Raw genomic sequence first — 22,468 nt, forward strand, 5'->3', positions numbered from 1 at the left:
GAGAGAAGAGGAGGGAAGAGTGAGAGGAGGGGAGAAAGTGAGAGGAAGTATGGAAGAGTGAGAGATGAAGGGGGAGGAGAGTGTGAAAGGAAGGGAGAAAGGGGGATAGAGTGAGTGAGGAGGGTGGGCGAAGCCATTGGTGAGAGAGGAGGGGGGATAGTGAGAGAGAGGAGGTGTAAGAGAGGGAGTGTCGGAGTGAGAGAGAGGGAGGAAGAATGAGAAAGAGTGGGGGGAGATAGAGGAGAGGGAAGAGTGAGAGATGGGGGAGTGAGGGGGACAGTGAGTCCAGGGAGATACATAGATGGGGGAAAGAGATGATGAGTGGGGAGGGAGTGTAAGAAGAACATTTTGCAGTGGGGGTCCAAAAAATGTAGTTACAGCACTATAACGGACATTATTTCCCCTGAATTTACTGCATATACACGAAGCTAATTATGTGCAAAACACATCATTAGAGCACAGAAGGGGTTAAGGTAACTTATATATTCAGGGTCTGGATGGAGGTGATGACCTGAATAACTTGTTAATTCATTGCATTAACCTGAACGGCCTTTAGTCAATATGCGATGTTAGGCTGCGTCCAGGGTTGCAGACGCCGAGCGGAGGCGTGCTGAGGCTGAGGGAAAGCGGGTGCTTTCCCTGGCCTTGGTTAGCGAGCCATTCGGGGGCGTGTTGGGGGGCGGGCCAGTGACGTCACGGAGCTGGCTCACGTGACCGGCCCTGCGCTCCCGTGAGCGCTTGAAACTAAAAAATTTCTAAGATCTATGCATGCGGAAGTGTGCGGGAGCCCCTGCTAAAGCCGCTCTCATTGCGGCTGCAGGGGCTCACTGCCGAGCGTAAGCGCCTCAGCACGGGTCAGCGCCTAAGCATATCATTAGCACTAGCGGCCAGAAAAATGTAACCGTATGTTATTTCAAGGAGTAACACTGGGTTAACATTAAGTTATTTTCTTAAATGGATAAGCGTTACTATTAATCTAACGTTAATTTAGGTTAACGTCAGGTCAAATAGTCTAATTGATCTTAATGCATCTGGCTCATTGTGTGTTGAGGAATTAGAAATGCATCACTTATTTTTAGGGTTGCCAGTTGTCCAGTTTTCAAACAGACAGGCCGGTAATTTTGCTGTATGTCCGGTAAAAAAAATGGAGGTAGACCGGACAAGTATGTGTCCAGTATTACCACTGTGACCAAGAGGGCGGAGGAAAGCGCGAGTGCGGCGGCCGGCTGGAAGTGCTGGTGCTGAGGGGGTGGACGGTGGCCGGGAGCAATGAGGAGACTCGTGTGCTGAGTGGCGGAGAGGATGACCAATCGGAGGATGGTGGAGGCGGAACCCACACCCCGGTGGCGGCGCCTGAGGCTGCTGCTGTCTGCCAGGAGATAAGGTAAGGAGAAATACAATTCGGACTTAGAGATGATAATGATATTTGGGGGGATAAGATGAGAATGATGATGATGATGGGGGTGTGTGGAAATTAGATGATGATGGGGGGGAATGAGATGATGATGATGGGGAGGGGGAAATGAGATGATGTCTCTCTGCGATATCATCCTGGATGGCCCTCCGTCGACTTAAACTTAACATGGCAAAAACAGAGCTCCTCATACTTCCTCCCAAACCTGGCCCTACTACCTCCTTCCACATTACTGTTGGAAGTTCAGTCATACACCCAGTAGCTGGTGGTGTGACATCTGCTGGAACGCAGAGCTGACATGCGGAAGCAGGAGGACACCAGAGATACGAGGACTGTATGCGCACCAGTCCCTGTTGAGAAGGCTCCTACGAACGCAGTGTTTTAGCACCCACCATCATAGTGAAAACCAGCACTTTATCGTACACTGCCCTGTGTGAGGGTGAACATGTGAGTGTACATCATTATGTTTACTGTTTGTACATCAATATAGTTTGAACCTTCTTTGATTGGATGAGAATTGCTGTGCACTACTAGCAAGTTCCCTGATGAGCTGACCATCTCCTAGGCATCACCTCTAAGTCTGAGGTCTAACGCCTGTGAGTGTGCATTTTCTAGAGAGTCTGCATATCCACTACTGCCCTACTTGTCTATACAGGATTGCACTATTATTGTATTTCTTTTCATGTATCCATCGATGACATGTGCTCCCTGAGTTTTTTCCATTTCCAATACACCCAGTAGCGCAAGCACGCTGCCTAGGGGTCACACTCGTCTCCTCTCTTACTTTCTCCTCTCAGATTCAAAACGTATCTAAAACCTGTTGCTTGTTCCTCCGCAATATCAAAGATACGCCCTTTCCTCTGTTGCTCGACTGCTAAAACTCAGGCTCTCATTCTCTCCCGTCTCGATTACTGTAACCTCCTGCTGTCCGGCCTTCCTGCCTCTCACCTGTCTCCCCTATAATCTATACTTAACGCTGCTGCCAGAATCACTCTACTCTTTCCTAAATCTGTCTCAGCGTCTCCCCTGTTGAAATCCCTCTCCTGGCTTCCTATCAAATCCTGTATCACACATTCAATTCTCCTCACTTTTAAAGCTTTACTCTTCTGCCCCATCCTAACATCTCAGCCCTAATTTCTCATTATGCACCATCCTGACTCTTGCGTTCCGCTCAATGATGTCTTCTCTCTACCGCCTTTGTATCTAAAGCCCTCTCCCGCCTTAAACCTTTCTCACTGACTGCCCTACACCTCTGGAATACCCTTCCCCTCAATACCCGACTAGCACCCTCTCTATCCACATTTAAGACACACCTTAAAACAAACCTGCTTAACAAAGTATATGAGTAGCTCTGTGGCTAACACTATACACCTGATACATGAATCTTGGCCCCTTGCAGACGCACTTCCCAATATGCCCTCCTACTGTATCTGTATGTTTCTCCTACCAATTAGATTGTAAGCTCTTCGGAGCATGGACTCCTTTTCCCAAATGTTACTTTTATGTCTGAAGCCTTTTCCCCTTTTATGTCGGAAGCAGTTATTCCCAGGATTGTCACGTGTATTACTACTGTGAAGAGCTATGTACAATGGCGCTATATAAATAAAGACATACATACGTGATCGTGATGATGATGATGGGGGGAATGAGATGATGATGATAATGATTGGGGGAATGAGATGATGATGATGGTGGTGGTGGGGGAAATTAAATCATGATGATTGATGACCATATAACCCCAAGCCTTTTTCCCTCCCTTCCCCTATTGTATATTAAATGTGTGACTGTTTTACACTATGGGCCGTACTCTCTCTTTTTTTCTTTTAGATTCAATTTGGAGGTGGTTCTCCCTTTTTGAAAGCAGCCTACGCCCCCTTTGTTGGAGATTGATTCAACCATACGGGACTATGAAGGGACTGGTACTATTTCTGTTCTCTGTTGTAGTGTGCTGTTTGTATTTTTAATGTATATGGTACACAATATTGCCAGTCATCAGGTTTCTAATGTCACACAATAGTCATAATTTGATCTAGCATTATATAGCTATTGTTATTTCATTTATTCATTGGTGCTACTTCCCCCCTTTTCTTTTTGTGATATATATAAAATCACTTCTCAAATTTTTTCTTTTCCCCTTTGGTTAGATTTTGTCATTTCAGAGGTAAGTACTGTACCACCAAAATAAGAATAATTTTGATATTGGCATCCTAGTAATTAACTTGAACCATTTAAACCTACTATTTTTGGTTAAATGGAGCTCATTGGCTCTTTAAAACAGAGATAAAATCTGACATATTATTATTATTAATAAATAAAAAAAAAATGAAAGCAGCAATATCCCCCAGAGGTCTATGTCAGATTAACTCATGAACAGTGGCGGCCCGCTTTAATCTAATGCGGCTTTCTCCGCGGGTAATTTAAAACCCCGTGCAGACGCGGGCTTTTTTTTTTTTTTTTCGGCGCCGCAGGCGCTTCTATTGTTTAGCGCCATTAGGCGCTGATTGGAGAAACGGCCGTGCGCGGCCGTGAGATGCGACTGGCACACGGCCAATCTCGGCGGCGAAAAAAAAAAAAATGCGGTTAAGCTTTAGATTAAGCTGGGCCGCAACAGTAATATTAGTGTCATGCTTTGAGAGAAAAAAAGATCTAATTAAGCTCTAGCGTCTGAGGTTATTATGTCAGACTGCCCTGGGCGCTTAAATATTTCAAACGCTTATATCTTCCTTGCCATGTGCTGAGCTAGTCCTATTTGCCTGTATCAGTTATTTAATTCTGTGAATGAAATTGCAGATATTTTACCTTTTTATTTAAAAGACATAAGAAAGCCTGACTTTAATAATAAAAAAAAAAAGTTAACAGTGTGAAACAAAATAAGTTGTTTTTACAAAAAGAACATTTATAAATTATACAGTTATTTAAATACACAGACAAATCATTTGGTAGATTCATAAATCTAAAAACAGTTTTCCACATATATATTTACATTGTTCAATGGATCTCTGTCGCCGTTGAAGTTCAGTCAATATGACCGGAGTTTGGTAACTGCACTAAAGCAGCGCAATGTAACTGTAACAAATGCATCTTTTGCAATGACTTTAACGATGTAGTTCCTGTAAGGGTTAGTGATTTCTTTATCAGGCTATACAATACATGGTCTGTTCACTGCTTTTGTTTTTTCCTTCCTAATGCTGCGTCCATGCTGCCGAAGACCGCGCCGAGGTGTGTGTGCGTGTGACGTCACCCTCGTTAAGTGGCCAAGGTAGACGCGCCGTGGGGGGCGTGTCTGTGACGTCACAGAGCTGGTTTGCCGTCATTGGGCGAACCGCTCACGTGACCTGCCCGTCGCGCCGAGGAATCAGATTGAACTGACTCCTCGCGCACTGCGCGCCCCCTCCTGCTGTCGCGCGTGCACGCCTCCGCGCGGTCTCCGGCAGCATGGACGCAGCCTAAGACCCCATTTAATCTTTTAGCGTTTTTGCAAACTGTATCCTTATTTATAGTACATTAATATGGTTAGTGGCACTTGCTTCTCATATTGGGATTCCTGAAAGCCACTACTACACTCATTTAATCCCATTCCCTTCCAGAAATCCCAAATACTGTACATGACACACCCATTATTTTATTTACCTAAAAGGTATCTGTATTAAAGCAGCAATCCCCCCCAACCCCCCCCAAAAAATATTATATATTTTTATCTTTCCCCATGACACATAGCAAAGCAACTTTCTGACTGTGTGGCCACTGTGTGTCCATCAGGCAAGGCTTGGGAATGGGAGGTGGAGAGTCCCCATAGCATGGGGAACCCAGTTCACATAAGTAAAAAAAAAAAACATCGCAAACAGATAGCGAGCAGGGCGGAATGCTGCTTTAAAAGACTCAGTTTCTGTACTTTAAACTTTAACAGTTGGATACCAGTCTTTATTTAACGTGGGCGGCTTTCTGTAGACACTGCACCCATATTTTCTAATAGGACTTGTAGATATCCTCTTATGCAATGGTCAAAGTAGCCTTTAAGAAAAGCAGTTGTCCTGTGCACAGTAGATCCACGTTAAATAAATACTATTACAAAGCTCAGTTTGGCCTGTATAAATGTATTTAGTCTGTCAAATTAGGAAGGGGGCAGATGTGCTAAAACAAACCTTTTAAAAAGGTACTCCTGGGTGTGAAAATAAGATTAGTGGTATCCAAGGCATCAGTGTTCTTATAGCATAAACATGGCACTTGTCTAACCCAATAACCATATAAACATATTGTTAACATCAAATTTGTACTAGTTGTGTAAAGCAACATTAAGGCCCATAGCACTTAAATAGTTAACCGCCATGGTTCATCTCGCTGTGAGCAGTTGGTGTGCCTCTGGACCTCTCACTGTGTGTCAACCTCAGCAGCAGAGATGCGGAACTGTTTGGAATGGTCAAAAGTCTAAACCAATTCAAGATGGCCGCACTCGCACCAATGTCTACAACGCAAGCTCCGGATCCAAGGGGCGGATTTTGATGGAGGTGGATTTCAGAGGGTAGTATCTGCCCTTCCAGGTCTTCCAGAAGATGCCCTGCTTCCTCTCATGCCGCTGACGAGGGATGGAGCGGAAGTACTTGCCATTGAGGTTTGAATGGCCACAAGTGCTAAACCACCAGCCTCCTGCAACATATAGAGCAGATCTTAATTTTTTACTTGGTAAAGATTTCTTCCCTATACTGAACAATATGGTGTTTGTTTTCACCTCTAGTTTTTGCCCTGATCACTGATCTTGCAGAGTTATTCTTGCAAAATGACCCCAAAACTGAAGTCAATATTGCTTCATTACATCATTGGCCTTCAAATAGACTTATCAGAGGAGCTGAGAATAAGACAGTTTCTCCAGTAAGTCTATTTCACCTCTGCATGGAAAACAGCGCTGCTTGGGTTGTGGTGGGGTGGAGTGAAGTGATAATAAACAGCAGAGTTTGCCATGTGGCCACTCTACTGCAGGCTTTGGACCCTATTGAAATGCGAATGAAAACAAAATCAAAGGAAACATTTTCAAATAAGGTTGGTCATTTTCTTTAACTCTTTCAGTGTCAGGGGGTCGTGCCACCTGCGTGGCCACGGACCCTCTGGCACCTCCACATCACAGGATCCCTCTTCTGAGTAATCACGTGATGCTGCTTCAGTTCTGCCCGTCAGGCCAGATGTGACACAAAGGGAACAGACCCACTCCTTGAATGAATTGTGTACAGTCCCTAAGAAACTAGCAAGGGGTAATGATTTACGGCAGCGGTGCGCAAACTGGGGGGCGTAAGATTTTTCGGGGGGAGAGGGTGGCGCGGGCGGTTGCAGAGGCCCCACGCTCTTCCCCAAGGCATTAAAATGAAAAGCCGGAGAATCGCATGAGGCCTCTGAAACCTAAACTTACCTTGCTTCAGCCGGCGTCTGGAAGCGTCGCTATGGCAACGTCAAATGACGCCACGGGGTAATGCGGCGTGATGTCACATGTGTGTTGCCATAGCAACGCTGTGCGCCATTTGACGCCACACAGAGCGAAGTGGGGGCGTGAGCACCGGAGGACAAGAAGATTAAGGGGGGCGCAGGGGCAAAAGTTTGCGCACCCCTGACTTACGGTGTACATCATAAGGGCTCCTGTAGTGGTACTTTTATTGACATACACCGTACATCCTTAGCGCACTGAAGGGGTTAAGGGGCATCACAGGCAATTCACTTTCAAAAGGAGGTGTACTGCATTATTCTACTGACCTGAGAGTTGTTTGGCACAGTTGATGTCCGACTTTAGATCTTGATCCCGGTCGCGGGTGGAGAACGGTAGCTGTCGGAAATCACCCAGGGCGTTCTCCAGCTTCCCAGACTTGGGGCCCAGGAGCTGGAGGGAGTAGGCGGCGTTAGGGCCTCCCAAACGAAGCTTGGCCTCCATGGACTGAACATTCTGCTCCCAATCCTGCAGCTCAATATGCAGGAGATATCTCCCCTGCTGAGTTATCTGGTGCATCTTTTGCAGCCCGAGCCAGAACTCCCCTGCAAAAAAAAAAACAGCTTGTCAGATGCAAAGTCTCTGGTACCGACACGCAGGTCACCAGTTAATTATGGAATCAAGAAGATCTCCAGGTTTACAAAAAACCAAGACCATGAAACTAAACGGTTTAAAAGAATCAAAACACTTCAGCAGCAAGATGCTTACAAAATATTGGAACTAAACCAGTTTAAAAATAAAAAATAAAAAAATATAAAATACTAAAAATAAAAAATAAAAAATAAAAAAATATAAAATACTAAAAATAAAAAAAATAAAAATATAAAATACTAATATAAAAATAAAAAATAAAAAAAAGTTTCTGGAAAAAAAACAAAAAAATGAATCATGTGGCTTAAAAATAAATAGTTAAAAAATAGTTTAAAAAAACAACAAAAAGAATGAAAAAATACAAAATACAAAATAAAAAATACAATGTCACTGGTGGTTTAGACATAAATTAAGAACATTGAAAACAAACAGTTTAAATAAATGAAAAAAAGGTGGTATTAGATGGTTTTAAAAATCAAATCAAGGAAGTAAATGGTTTGTTATAAACAGAAACACAAACATTAAGTGGTTTACAAAATTGTAAATGTTAATACTGAAATGATTTCTGATATGAAAAACAACAAAATCAAACTGTTTACAAAATAAAAAAACACAACCTATAAATAAAACCCCAGGTGATTCAAAAAGGTTTCGAAAATTACAATTAGGGGTACTACACATTTTACAAAGTCCAAAATCTTGTAACTTCACAACTTACGGAATCAAGTGCTTGTCAAAATGAACAATATTTAAAGTAAATGATCTCATTAATTAAAAATGTTTTGTTTTTTTACTAAAAGCAGTGGAGCCAGACAGTTTATGTAATAAACAATTTACATTAAACATTTTACAAAACCCGAGTTATTGAAATTAATTGGTTATGATAAATTAAAAATGGAACAGTATAGAAATTGTAAAGCAATGCATCTAAACCATTTACAAGAATGGAAAATAGTGGAGGCAGACAGTTTACAAAATCAGAACTACTGACGATAAACTTTTACAAACAAAATACTAGAGCAGAACAGAACACGTTAGTCCAAATATTTTGTACTGACCATTAAGGTTACCAAATCCGTTCTTGTAAGATTCCCATAGCTGATCAAAATCAACTGAGCCATCCTCACGTCTCTGGATAAGTGTCCACCCTCCGTCTGTTTCAAGAGAAAACGCCCATGATTTTCTTGTAATTTTTTGATTTTTGAAATAAGAGAAGACAAACTTATCGGGGGAAATAAAGATGTTCCTGCCTTATGCTGTAGTATGGGATCTCTGAGGGTTTTACAGTTGAACATATTCAGTACCCTGTTTTAGGAAGACTTTCTATGCTGTTCAGTTTCACCCTTTAAATTATGGAACCCACATTTAAAAATGGCAGACATATATGGCTGAGTGCTTTCAATGTATAACAGATCTAATATATGTTGATTAAACGACAGCCATTCTAAAGATGCAGTTGCACCTAGGACAAAGATACCTAAACATCTGTTTAATGAGTATAGGGTCAGTCCCAAGTAGCAAAGTGACCCAGTGACATGTTTAATAGTTAACCGATCAGTCACATCTAGACGTGACCTTATGACAGTGACATGTTTAATAGTTAACCGATCAGTCACATCTAGACGTGACCTTATGACAGTGACATGTTTAATTGATTTAAGGGTCAGTTTTAGTAAGGACCAAAGTGGACATGACAGTGACTAGTTAAATGTGTGAAATTCAGGGGACTGAACTGACCTGCTGTCATTTCACAGAAGACTTCAAAAGGTTGAGCCCGGAGTGGCTGGATTCTATAGACGCCACTGGACTTTTCTCCTTCTAAGAAGATCTGGTGACAGTCAGATGGCAGCCCTGAACAGAAAAAGGAGAGACAGCATATTACCAGTTACATCCCACCCAAAATCAATGTGGACCTAAACAAGTCATATGACAGAGCAGCCAATTGTAGTTTATGGATTGGTCACTTTATCAGGAAAAGTCTCTGGCTGCTACTTTCTCACTCGGAATCATTTACTGGTCTAGCCCTCAATGATTATTGGCTATCCCTCCCAAGTGAGGGCAGTGACATAATCAGACCGGAATAAAAACTTCATCTGATTATATTCCCCCAGGCAGCAGGGATATTCATAGGGACTTTCACCCAGTTAGAAAGGTCCTGGGAAGTTTAGGAGGAGGCTACAGGGAGGTGCAGGGACTCAATTTAAGTCACTGCAACCTTGAAATCCTCATAGTAATCTTACTTCATTTAAGTCAGATTCCTTAAATGGCCCTAACAGATATTGAATTTTATGGGGGCAGCTGATAGGATCACCATCTTAGACACGTCAGTTGCCACTAAAGACTTAAATTGGACAACCCTGTTAAATAGTTGTGTGTAAGATGGCGATGAGATAATTGCAGTAAGATATCCCAAAAAAGCTATGGAATATAAGCAAAAATGAAAACCATTAAGCCATTTGCTGCTGGAGAGCAGCTACGGGGTTTAAGATGAGGGAGTGTCTCACGTTACTACAACTATCACACAAGTGGGACTGAACCTCTAATAGCCGCACACACGTCTAAAGAGCCTTCGGTCATTGGTGACTAATTCAAAGCATTTCCTGGCCCTATTTTTTAAATAGTTACAAAAAATCCTCCCTTCATGCTCTGTACTTTGGTCTCTCTCCTTCACACAAGTGCCAACATAACACAGTTTTAGTGGTATGGATCAAAGTCCATTTCTGACCCATATGCAAACATCCAATGTCCAGTCCCAAATATGACCAACGTGACCTTTTTACAATGACATGTTTAATAGTTAAAGGGGCATTCTCATGTAGGACCAAAGTTAGAGTGACCAGATTTTCAGAAGTAGAAACTGGGATACATGAAAAAAATTATTTATAAAAGAAATGACATCACTTAAATACAAATATTATAATGGTATTTGTCCAATAGAGTCCCGCTTTATGCTGTATTGTGGATTTATTTCAGTTTCCTAGCATAACACAAACTCTGGAATGACAGTTTAGTCTATATTAATAAATCGTTTAATATAAGTTTACGAATATATTAAAAATGTTTACTCTTTGATATGATCAATCACATAAAAACACGCAGTGTCTAGTTTTATGGTTTTAGGAGGTTTATGTGAATCCAAACAGGGAAAAGCTAAAAACCGGGACATTTGAATGATTTTGACAAAACAGTCGGAACACCGAGAGTTTAATAAAAATTCGGGACTGTCCCGGCTAAACCGGGACGTATGGTTCCCCTAACCAAAGTCACCTAATCACGGTGACATGTTTAATAGGTTTTTTTTTTAGCCTAACTCCTATGAATGTTGCTTAGTAGTAGAACGGTGTCCTGAAAGCTCTGAATTCTACTAGTGCAGAATGCTTTAAATGCGGTGAGATTGTAAATACGAACTTTTTTACCCAAGGCTTCCTCCCTCTCCATCCCTAGTTCCGCTGAGGACAGACCTGGCTTTCGGTGTGTTTACCTTTGTAGCCTGACTTGCTATTCATCACAACACTGTTAATCACACAACGTGGCTTACTACAGTCAAGCTAGCCTGCCAAATTCTCACTTTCTGCCATGTTTGGCCCAATCTTGTACACTTCTACGATCGTTGCATCATAGACGTGGATTACCCAAAAATGTGTAAAATTATTTGAAAGGACACCACCCTTTATTTACTTGTATGATATCTTCATTCAATTTGATTTTAGTCAAAAAATACTAATTCAGTATTGGTACAATATGATCTAAGAGTCTTATTCCGTACCTGTGGCAAGATTTCTAATATAACTACTGTATTTATCTTTATTTATTTATATAGTGCTTTACAGGTACATAGCGCTTTACAGCAGTAATACACGACATAATATTATAACACATAATTAGAATAAGCACATAAAAATAAGAGGAAAAGACCTTGACCCCTTGCAGACACACTTACCAGAACACCCTCTTTCTGCCTCTGTAAGTTCTCCCCATTTACCACTCAGATTGCAAGCTCTTTGGCAAGTGTGTCTGCAAGGGGTCAATGTCAGTGCCTATGAGATGTATAGTATCAGCCAGCGGAGCTACTCATATGCTTTGTTAAAGAGGTGTGTTTTAAGAAAGGTCCTAAAGGTGGAGAGAGAAGATGCTAGTCTTGGATATTTAGAAGGGTATTCCAGAGGCGTGGGGCAGCGAGTGAGAGGTTTTAAACGGGAGAGGACGTTAGATACAAAAGCGGTAGATACTAATATATATATCTATACATACACACACGCACACATAGATATAGTTGTATCTTACTCAGACCTATGGATCATCAGCATCATTTATGTTTTTTTATTTTTTACTGGAGTCATCTCTTCCGAAATCGATCCAACTTGTAAAACTGCAGCTGCTAGTGCCTAACCTCACGTACCCTCAATGTGTTTGCACTTTCTTGCTTCGTCAGTGAACCCCTGACGAAGCACAGAAGTGCGAAACGCGTTGAGGTTACGCACTAGCAGCTGTAGTTTTACGAGTTGGGTCGATTTCGGGAGAGGTGACTCCAGCAAACGGTGTTTGTTTTCCGGACTTTTAACATCAACGAATTTCGCCTGCCATCTCTGCCAGGTTCCCCATACATCAGTTTATCGCTACATGCTTATTGTAAATTTATATCTGTTTCAAATCTATATATGTTGGCTATCCTTTGCATACACATCAATCGATGTAGTCTAATGTTTTATATTGTCATTGCTTTATGTGTTCTGTAATGAACACTACATGTGTATATGTTTGGTAAATTTGTATTTATCAATACATTTTTTGGCCTCTGCGCTGTTTTCTACTTTTTTTTGTCTTAAGGAGTTTTATGTTTTGTTAACTCTGAACTATGACTAAATAGGCACTTAATGAGTTTTTCAATAGAAATCTAAAACAATTCCAAGTCAGGAAGTGCATTTAGTGAGTTTTTGCCAAAAAATACATTTTATGAGTTTTAACTCTACAGTGACGATATATCATTACACACTGTAACATAGACTTATCACTGTTTGGGAGCAACTGCCTCTAAATCTAGCAGTGTGCTGGTTAGTTGCACACAGACAATCAACCAGACCCACCTGGCTGATTAGGACTTTTAGAAAAGCCTGATGTGAGAAACAGGAGAGGGATCTCTAAGCTCACATTTGGGCTGACAGAAGGAGAGCAGAGAAGCCTGCACGGACACTGTCTTGAGCACAAAGGCTGTGCTGAGATCAAGACACCCAGAGACCTATATTTCCTGGACCCAGAAGACCCAGGAACATGCCTGGGACTGACATGAAGGGCCACCTGCTTTAGGTACTTCCTGAGACTTTGGGCTGATAGGCTGGTAATAGGAATATCCCTCCAGTCCTGCAGATAGGGTCTGGGGAAGTAAGTTTGCCCTTTCAAAGGGATAGGGGTTTGTTATTTTGTAGTTTTTGTATATTTTGCCTGGATAAAGGAACAGGCTCAATAAAGCTAAGATATAATTTCACCCAAATCGGTCTTCATTATATGTATACATACACCAAATTGAAAACAGTGTTTCTCCCTATAAGGAATGCAGCATTGATTGTATGTGTGACACACTTTGCAGAATTACATCAGCTGTCTGTGGTTAGAACTAGGGTAAAGGTTATATGGAGAATTCTGCAGGGCTGGGCTTTTCTTGTAAAAACTATGTGCAAGGAATATTTTTACCCAACACAGAAACATTTGAACTTTTACCTACTTTGTTACGTACACAAGGCTCATTTACATCATAGGAATTTCCTCAATGTTCAACATAACTATTGGCAGTAACTTGAGGTCAAACTATGATTTTTTAAAACGTCGTAATCCTACTTAGCAACATAAAGTGGATCTTCTACATACTGTATATAATTCACAAATAGCCAACCATATGTCTGTCACACTTCGTCTCCTACATCTTTCATTGCTCTGTGCTCATGTTGTACATCAATAAAAAGACCTTTGCAAGGACACTCCAGGAAAAAAAAATATATATATCTCCAAAATTTTCACCACAAAATGTTCTGTTATTCTATCGTCCCCCTCCGGATGTTTTATAAATGACTTTAAAGTTTCTAATTTAAAACTGATAACTGGTCACTCTTTAATTCTGCAGACTACAGGAAAATAGTAGGAGTAGTTATAGGGAGCAGTTATATGGAGCAATAGGAGGAATTATAGGGAGTCGTTTTATGAAGCTATAGGAGGAGATACAGGGAGCGGTTATATAGAGCAATAGGAGGAGGTACAGGGAGGAGAGGTTATATAGAGCAATAGGAGGAGATACAGGGAGGAGAGGTTATATAGAGCAATAGGAGGGGGTACAGGGAGGAGAGGTTATATAGAGCAATAGGAGGCAGTACAGGGAGGAGAGGTTATATAGAGCAATAGGAGGAGATACAGGGAGGAGAGGTTATATAGAGCAATAGGAGGAGATACAGGGAGGAGAGGTTATATAGAGCAATAGGAGGAGATACAGGGAGGAGAGGTTATATAGAGCAATAGGAGGAGGTACAGGGAGGAGAGGTTATATAGAGCAATAGGAGGCAGTACAGGGAGGAGAGGTTATATAGAGCAATAGGAGGAGATACAGGGAGGAGAGGTTATATAGAGCAATAGGAGGAGACACAGGGAGGAGAGGTTATATAGAGCAATAGGAGGAGGTACGGGGAGGAGAGGTTATATAGAGCAATAGGAGGAGATACAGGGAGCGGTTATATAGATCAATAGGAGGAGGTACAGGGAGCGGTTATATAGAGCAATAAGAGGAGGTACAGGGAGGAGAGGTTATATGAAACAATAGGAATAATTATACATTATGTTCTGCAATGTGTTGATGTTCTCTGACAGGGAAGGGGTTAAGCCTCTTTAGTCCTCCCATACAACAATGAAGATTAAACTCTATTATTCATCTAACAGAGACTGAACTTTCACACAGTTGGCAGGAAGCCAAGTGCTGGTTAGCGAGGACTCTTGCTAAGGGGCAGCATCTTCTGGAAGTGATTAAACCTCTGGCACATGGAAGGAATACGACTTCAACTTTCACACACTTGGCTCCAGGACAAGGGTTTTTTTAAAGATCCCTTTTCAATGAAAACAACAGGGTCTTTGTAAGGGAGATGTGCTGTACTTTTTTGGAAAGCTAGAATGGGTAATATATGAAATGCAGGTGCTTTTGTGGCTCTAAATCCTCATGGGTGAAAGAGGGGGAGATTGCCTTTTAATAGGTTGATCACATTAAAATCTATGGGGTAACTGATGTATGTAAGATGGTTATCTAACTCTGGAAGTGAAAGGGCTAGTAGCCCCTGCCCTTATATTTGCTGACCCCTAAACCCAGCACCTGATGCTTCATTACACAAGTTCACTAACACGCTGATACACACACACACACACACACACACACACACACACGCTTTACATGTAAACACACTTATACGCATTCACACATACTGACACACACACACACATTGAAACACATTAGCAATTGATACACACAAACTCTGATACACATACATTTGAACATATTAGCAATTGATACACACAAACACTGATACACATACATGGACACACTGATATATACAATTACCTACAAATTTGCACACACACACACACACACGTATAGACATCCTTCTATACTGCTATATATACTGCTTATGTTGTAAGGCTGGGCTTTTTTACTTATATGAGACTGCATAACACTACTTCCTATGCAACAACAACCCTTTATGTGCTTACCCGCTTTTAAAATAACAGGAGACATATCAGGTTTAAGGGACTTATTCTATATAAGCCGACGCGGACGATCAATTGACTTCAATGGGGAATTTCGGCCGAAAATAGCCTGATCAGCCACTTTGGCGGATATAAAATAAGTTCCTAAATCTGTCCAGCTGTTGTATTAGCTGAGCAAATACAGAATAGCTTACAGTTGACCTACAATAATAACTTCACTGGAGCAACTTTTATGTATCACAAAACCCTCTTGCATTAAACACAGAGATAACAGTTTTGAAACATAAATGGGATTTTTTTGTATATGACAGAGATACATTAAAGGGTTTTATGCGCCTTGCTCAGCACCATTTCCAATTGCATACCTAATGACAGTGACATGCTTAATTGGTTAAAGGGTCAACTGCATGTAGGACCAAAGTATCCTAATGACGGTGACATGTTTATGTTAAAGAGTCAGTCACATATAGAACAAAAGTGACCTAATGACATTAACATGTTTAATAAGTTAAAGGGTCATTACCATACAAACCAATGTAACCTCATAACCATGTGTTAGAGGCAAAACAGACTGTAGTTTTTACAGTCACTCCAGCACCGAAGGAGTTAGAACAGCGGTGCGCAAACTTTTTGAGCTACGGCCCCCTTCCTGGGAGCCGCAGTGTTCGCACCCCCCCCCCCCTCTCCCACTGGTTCGGCATCAAATGACGTTGCGGGTCATGTAACGTCACGTGACCCCACCGCGTCATTTGACGCGCGTTGCCATGGCGACGCATGGCGTCACATGACCCCGCGGCATCGCCGAAGACCTGGCTGACTGCAGGTAAGCGCGTTACAGAGGCCTCATGCCTCCACCAGCATTTAATTTAAATGCCCTGGGGAACAGCGTTGGGCCTCTGTACCCGCCCGCTTCCCCCTAGAAATTCTCCCGCCCCCCAGTTTGCGCACTGCTGAATTATAACATTCCCTAATAATTTTGTAGAGAAAGGGTGCGTTACTTACTGTAATTCTCAGACTCTGTGCTGCTATTCCGGCTCTGGGATTCATCTCTGGTATTTTTCTTTAGATTTATTCTCCATTTCTGGCTTTGCGTTCTGTTGTCCTGAATCTGTGATAGATGCTACGTATCAACTATACATATTTCAACGTTAGGGCACTCTCCCCTTATTTCTCCATATATCTCCTCCCTTATTCCTATTGCTCCATACAACCACTCCCTATAACTTTTCCTATTGCTCCATACAACCACTCCCTATAACTCCTCCTAATGCTCCATATAACCGCTCCCTAGAACGCATCCTATTGTTTCATATAGCTCCTCTCTTTTAGTCACATTTCTGGGTGCTTACTATACAGCGATGTAATTATCATAATTAATGGCAGAGGATTTACAGGTAAAGCGACAGACTTACTTTGCTTTGAAGGCTTTTAATCTGGAGGTTCTGCTTGTCTAGTTTGTATTGTTGCAACTTAATCTTCTCCAAAAGCTCATCCATCCTCTGGTTCTGAGTCTCCATTAACGACTGGAAAAGCAGAAAACACAATGATATATGAGCGGCTCCATTACCAGATTGTCATTTAATCACCTTCATTGCCAGAGGGACTAGCAGCAGAATACAGGGCACCCTTGAATAGTCATTAACAGTGCAGGTAGTTGGACTCCATTTTCAAATGCCCCCATTCCCCCCTGTGTTTGCTCCTGAAACAAGAAAGATTATAGACGGACTGGCCTTTTGTGCCAGACGGGATGATTTTTAAAAGGATGGTCCCACTACAGTGTATTGTGTGTAACATGGGAATCCCATTGCAGTGTATGGTGTGTAAGAGAGAAATCCTATTGGACTGTATGGTATTTGTAAGATAGGGATCCCATTGCACTGTATGGTGTGTAAAAGAGAGATCTTGTAGAAGTACTGTATATAGTATACAGCATAATACATTGATCCCATTATGTATAGTATACGGTACAGTATGTGTAATAGGGGTTCGTAATGAAAACGAAGAAGATTCTCTTGCGACTAGATTCATTGAGCTGTGTTACAATGCGATACTGGCTAGACCTGCTGAACTCAGCCATATTAGTAACAGCTGCAGCCAGGGCCTCTGTAGACAGTAGGGAGACCCGCCAGCCCCTGTCCTGTGAGTAATGTGATCCCCCTTTAGTAATGACATCACTTTGGACGTGCATGCTGAGTACATGCAGTACGTGCATGCCTGGAAGAGAGGACTGTGCTAGGCAACCGAACATCATGTACAGTACTGCTCTTTATCCAATAAATAAAACACATGAATATTCTTTGAGAGTTTCTTGTGGTTGTATGGCGAGTGTGTTATTAAGACCAGAATCAAATGTTCAATGCAACTTTCTGGTATTTACTTTTTTAAATACCCCAAAAATGAATGAGTCTTCTTTCATCTTGTCTTATGGTCACATACTGCAGTTACATCATCCAGTACCCTTGTGTATGTATATGGGGCTATGTATGTACATTATATATTTATAGGAAGTGTGTGTGTTAAACTTATGAGAAGAAAAAACATATAGAAATTATTCAAATGATTTGCCATATTGGATGTGCATTGGGGCTTCTTTGTTTACTGTTATATATTTATATATTAGATCCTGCAGTGTATTTGCAATGCAATTCCTTTAAAGGGCTATAAAAGAAAATAGGAGTTTGCCCTCTGGAATGACATCTTCCCATATTTCACACCAGGTTTCCCTTTTGACTTGGTTGTCACAGCTAACTAACCTCAACAGCAGAAAACAACCAACTTTATGTCTGGACCTTCTTCAGCAAAAACTCTGCAGAATAAAATACTGCCCTGTATCTGACATGTTTATGATCACTGGTGCCGTATTATAAGGAGGACTTCAATTTCGCTAAAGGTGCAATCACACATGGCAGGACAGAAAACAACCTTTTGTAAAGAGTCCAATTGGCCTCTGAACAGATGGGGGGGGGGGGAGTGGGGCGGAGGAGAAGAGTGTTTACCAACCAATTATTTATTTTACTCTAAGCCAAGCCCTGTCCTTATTGCCTGTGCGTATTCTTGTAAAAATATGAGTACTTTAGCATTAAGTAATACATTTTTTATTTGAACTAACAATTGATATAATAAGACAAGTTCTATCGCAACTGGACTAACATGGCTATTTCTACTTAATGTCAGAAAATTGAAACCCTCCCATGTCTGAGCTCAACATGTTTTACAAACTGACTTTAAACAATTATTTCAAAATTACTACAGGTTCTGGTACAATTGCCATTGACCCATGTCACTAACGTTAGTGGCCTACATTTTGGTCCTAGGAGGGACTGACCCCATTAGCAGACTTTGGTCCTCCGAGGGACTGGCCCCTTAAACATGTCCCTGTGGTTAATACACTTGCTAATCCTTGGAGGGACTGGCCCATTAACCTTGCCCATGCCTCTGTTTCCAGTCATCTATTCTGCTATACACTTCATGTCTTAGTCAACTCAAGTTAATCCCTTCATGGTCAGAGTACTCAGCAATGTGTTGCAGGGTTACATCAGGTTCTCTGGCATTAGAAAGTCAGGGCTGTAAATCCCACCATTAATATGGGTTGGCGTTAAACCCCCTGCTGTCTATGGGGGGATTTATAGGCAGCGGTTATATGGAACAATAAGAGGAGTTATACGGACCAGTTAGATGGAGAAGATAAAGGGAACATCTTTGCGTTAGAGATAATTAACAGATTATAACATGTTCACACTATTTATATGTTACCCCAGCGGTGCGCAAACTGGGGGCGCGACCCCCAGGGGGGCGCAAGAATTTTTAGGGGGGCGCGGCGGTTACAGAGGCCTCGCACTCTTCCCTACGGCATCTAAATTAAATGCCGGGGGAGGCGTGAGGTCTCTGTAACTCACTTACCTGTCTCTGCCAGGTCTTTGGCGACGCGTCACCATGGCAAAGCGGCATCAAACGACGCCGCGGGGTCATGTGACATCACGCATCGCCATGGCAATGCTCATCAAATGACACGGCGGGGTCACATGACCCGCAACGTCATTTGACACTGAGTCATTGGAGAGGGGGGGCACGAACGCTGCGGCTCCCAGGTAGGGGGCGCAGCTCAAGAAGTTTGTGCACCCCTGTACCCTACGGTCCTCTCAGATAGTAATCTCTGCAGTCAAGAGTTTCTGCCTCTGGTGCGCTCATCCTTGTGTTATATACACACTGCCCAATGATTTCATTCCCCATCCAAATAACCAGTAACGTGCAGCATGAAAGGGGACTAGCTGGACCTACGGGTCAGTGAAGGGGTTACACAGACATCAATGGAAACTGCTCTCCTGACATGGCACAATGGGATTCTTACTCCTCTCTGGAGTTATCAGTGAAATGATTACAGTATATGGGTTACTGGTTTTATTTTTCATATTACTTATATACAAATATAATAATAAAATATATATTTATATACACACGCATACAAATGTGTACGTATATAAAATGCTCGCATATGTACAGAACATACACATTGTGTATATATATATATGTGTGTGTGTGTATCTGTACCGTGTTAGCCGAGCTTAATAATCAAAAACGAATAGACGATACCGTTCTGTGGCTAACGAAATGCTTTTATTTGTGCGAGCTTTTGAGATACACTGATCTCTTCTTCCGGCACAATGGATAAAGCAAGAAAGGTTTTTACTTAAAAACAGTGCATCCTGGAATGTATCTGACTGAAGCCTATCCCTCCCCCCTGTGAAGTATGCGATTTATGACTAAAGGTGTTAAATGGTCCCTGAATTTTAGTGATGTAAGAGTATGTGTGTGTTTATGTAAGTGTGTAAATATAAATTAATAAAGTGCCCACAGTGTATACAGCGCTTTACAAAAGTTGTGTGTGGGTGTGTAAACCAATGGTGTGGGTAGGTGTAGAAATGTAAGAGGAATGTCCAAAAGATGTGTTTAGTGGTACCTCCATCCAGTACAAGAAAACTATGTTGATGCAAAATGTTGCAGGGTCTGCACATATGCACACACATATAAACACACAGGGTACCCTTGTTACCTGGATACTAAGGAGGTCCTCGTTACCACTCTGGTTCTCCCTCTTGACTGGTTCCAGCTGCTGGATCTTGGCTTCCATGCTCTGCAGTCTCTGATCCAGCTGCTCCCTTCCCCTGCTCACCTCCTGCACCTTCTCCTTCAGCCCATGGGACAGGTCATAGAGCTGCCTGTCTCTGTCCTCCAGCTCCTGCACTCTGCCCTTTAGAAGCTCCCCACCCTCTTGAACCTGCTTGGCTTGCCTGAGAAAGTCCACCAAGGAGACATTGTGCTGACTCAGCTTGCCTGTAATCTCCTTCAGCTGGCTCTTTGTTTTGTCCACATGCTCTTTCAGCCCATGCCCCAGCTGGAGCAGCCCATGGGCTATCACATTTACTTCATCCCAAGAGGCAAACTGCACCTTCTTATCTGATGAGAACCCCCAACCTTCCCCTGCTAACACTGATGCACACAACACCAGACCTGCACAGAGTAGCTTCATCTTCACTGCTGACAACCTAGATTCCTTATCACTAACTCCCTGTGTCTGTCTCTCAAGCTGAATTTGTTTTGCTGCTACAGTGTGCACCTCCGTTATATATATACTCCAACCCCCTCCTTACGTACAACCCTCCCAGTTTACAGAATAACTTCTCTCAATGGGAAGACAGCAGGGGGTGTTGCCCAAACACTAGTCTTCCCTGGGGCATGATCAAATTCCAGAGATCACAAATCACTCCGTTTTGTGTTTCCCTAAACGCACGGTGTTTAGCTGGTGACCTGCTGTGCCGTGAAATCTCCAGACTGACTTTAATATGTGTGCATATAAAACATGTGTTTTACAACTCAACATACAGCTGTAAATTGAATCAATCTTTTTTGTGATATGCTTTGAATACGGATTTTTTTAGGGACGAATCTTTTAAGGGATTAAAGTAAAATGCAGCAATGACTAAATTGCATATATCTTTTAAATTGGACGGGTAAAGAGTGCACATTGCAATGTTTTCAAATACAATATATATATATAAAGAAACATACAGCGCAATCACACAGGGATATCTAACCAATTATTACCACATAAAGATATAGTAGGGGGTATTTAACCCTTACAATCTACCTGTCCCTGTCTCTGTCTGCTGCCAATTAGGTCTACAGCTCCACAAGCTTGTAAAGGAAAGATACCAGAAGAATGAGCACGGGGAGACAAAAGAGAAAACAAACATAGGGTAGTATGTCTTAGAAGTTTAACCAATAAATGGTAAGATATGTACTCACAGCGTGTTGAATTAATTCAGGCGTTTTATCCACCCTGGGATCTGGAACTCTGTCATTATATTAGGAACGTCTTTGAATCTGTCCTTGGATCCTACGACAGGTACTTGAGAGACTTTAAAGTCCTAGTATTTTGTTTCCACACACGGCGTGTCACTGCCACAGCTCTCCAGCTCTCCAGCATTCAGCAACCGGTTCCTCCGTCCTCTATGCTCCTCCGGTACCTCCGTCAGACGCGTCACTGAGGTTTTGCGTGAGCACTGCACTCCCATGTGGGGCGTCACTGATGCCGGGATCAATAGTATACCAAAAATAGTTTAAAAAACGTTTTAAAAAACGTGTAGCTCTTAACACTACCATCCACTAATGTGCCACTAAACACTGTATAGTCCACGCCCTCCGCGTTTCTCCTTGCGGCTTCGTCAGGGGCTGTACCTGTCATAGGATCCAGAGACACAGATTCAAAGACGTTCCTAATATACTGACAGAGTTCCAGATCCCAGGGTGGATAAAACGCCTGAATTAATTCAACACGCTGTGAGTGCATATCTTACCATTTATTGATTAAACTTCTAAGACATACTACCCTATGTTTTTTTCTCTCTTTTGTCTCCCCGTGCGCCTAGGTCATTCTTCTGATATATATATATACTGTATATACACACACACTCACACACACTCTCACACACTCACATACTCACACACACTCACATACTCACACACACTCATTATACTACTAAAGTATGACAAAAAGACAAGGAGCCTTTCTAGAATATAAATAACCTTGACATTCAAATGAAACATGTGGGACTGTAAGTGTTAAATACAAAACAAGGTACTGTAGTGGTCTATGCATAAACTACCTGACTGACTCTGGAATGAAAAGGAACAGGGCATGTTTGCCCGCTTGAGCGGCTAATGAATCTGGGACGTGCATTTAAGCACAGACCTCTGACTGATTG

The 22,468-nt window shown here is 42.0% G+C and overlaps 1 protein-coding gene across 1 annotated transcript; it reads right to left on the reverse strand.

Annotated features, from left to right (window-relative positions):
* Positions 1 to 4,193: 4,193 nt before the first annotated feature.
* ANGPTL4 (angiopoietin like 4) lies at positions 4,194 to 21,023 on the reverse strand. Its single transcript, XM_075611684.1, has 7 exons — positions 20,257 to 21,023; positions 16,619 to 16,729; positions 16,209 to 16,314; positions 9,210 to 9,323; positions 8,531 to 8,626; positions 7,151 to 7,426; positions 4,194 to 6,058 (listed from the first exon to the last, which is right to left on the reverse strand). The coding sequence occupies exons 1-7, from the start codon at positions 20,731 to 20,733 to the stop codon at positions 5,877 to 5,879; spliced, it is 1,362 nt and encodes a 453-aa protein (XP_075467799.1). The 5' UTR covers positions 20,734 to 21,023; the 3' UTR covers positions 4,194 to 5,876.
* Between the last annotated feature and the right edge of the window lie 1,445 nt (positions 21,024 to 22,468).

The sequence above is a fragment of the Ascaphus truei genome, chromosome 8 (genome assembly GCF_040206685.1).
Source record: "Ascaphus truei isolate aAscTru1 chromosome 8, aAscTru1.hap1, whole genome shotgun sequence".
Taxonomy (NCBI): Eukaryota; Metazoa; Chordata; class Amphibia; order Anura; family Ascaphidae; genus Ascaphus; species Ascaphus truei.

Coding starts and splice junctions, on each gene's coding strand:
- ANGPTL4 (XM_075611684.1), bottom strand. CDS start 20,733: ATGAAGCTACTCTGTGCAGGTCTGGTGTTGTGTGCATCAGTGTTAGCA. Junction 16,730..20,256: donor AGGACCTCCTTAGTATCCAG/GTAACAAGGGTA, acceptor CTGCTTTTCCAG/TCGTTAATGGAGACTCAGAA. Junction 7,427..8,530: donor CGGATTTGGTAACCTTAATG/GTCAGTACAAAA, acceptor TTTTTTTTGCAG/GGGAGTTCTGGCTCGGGCTG.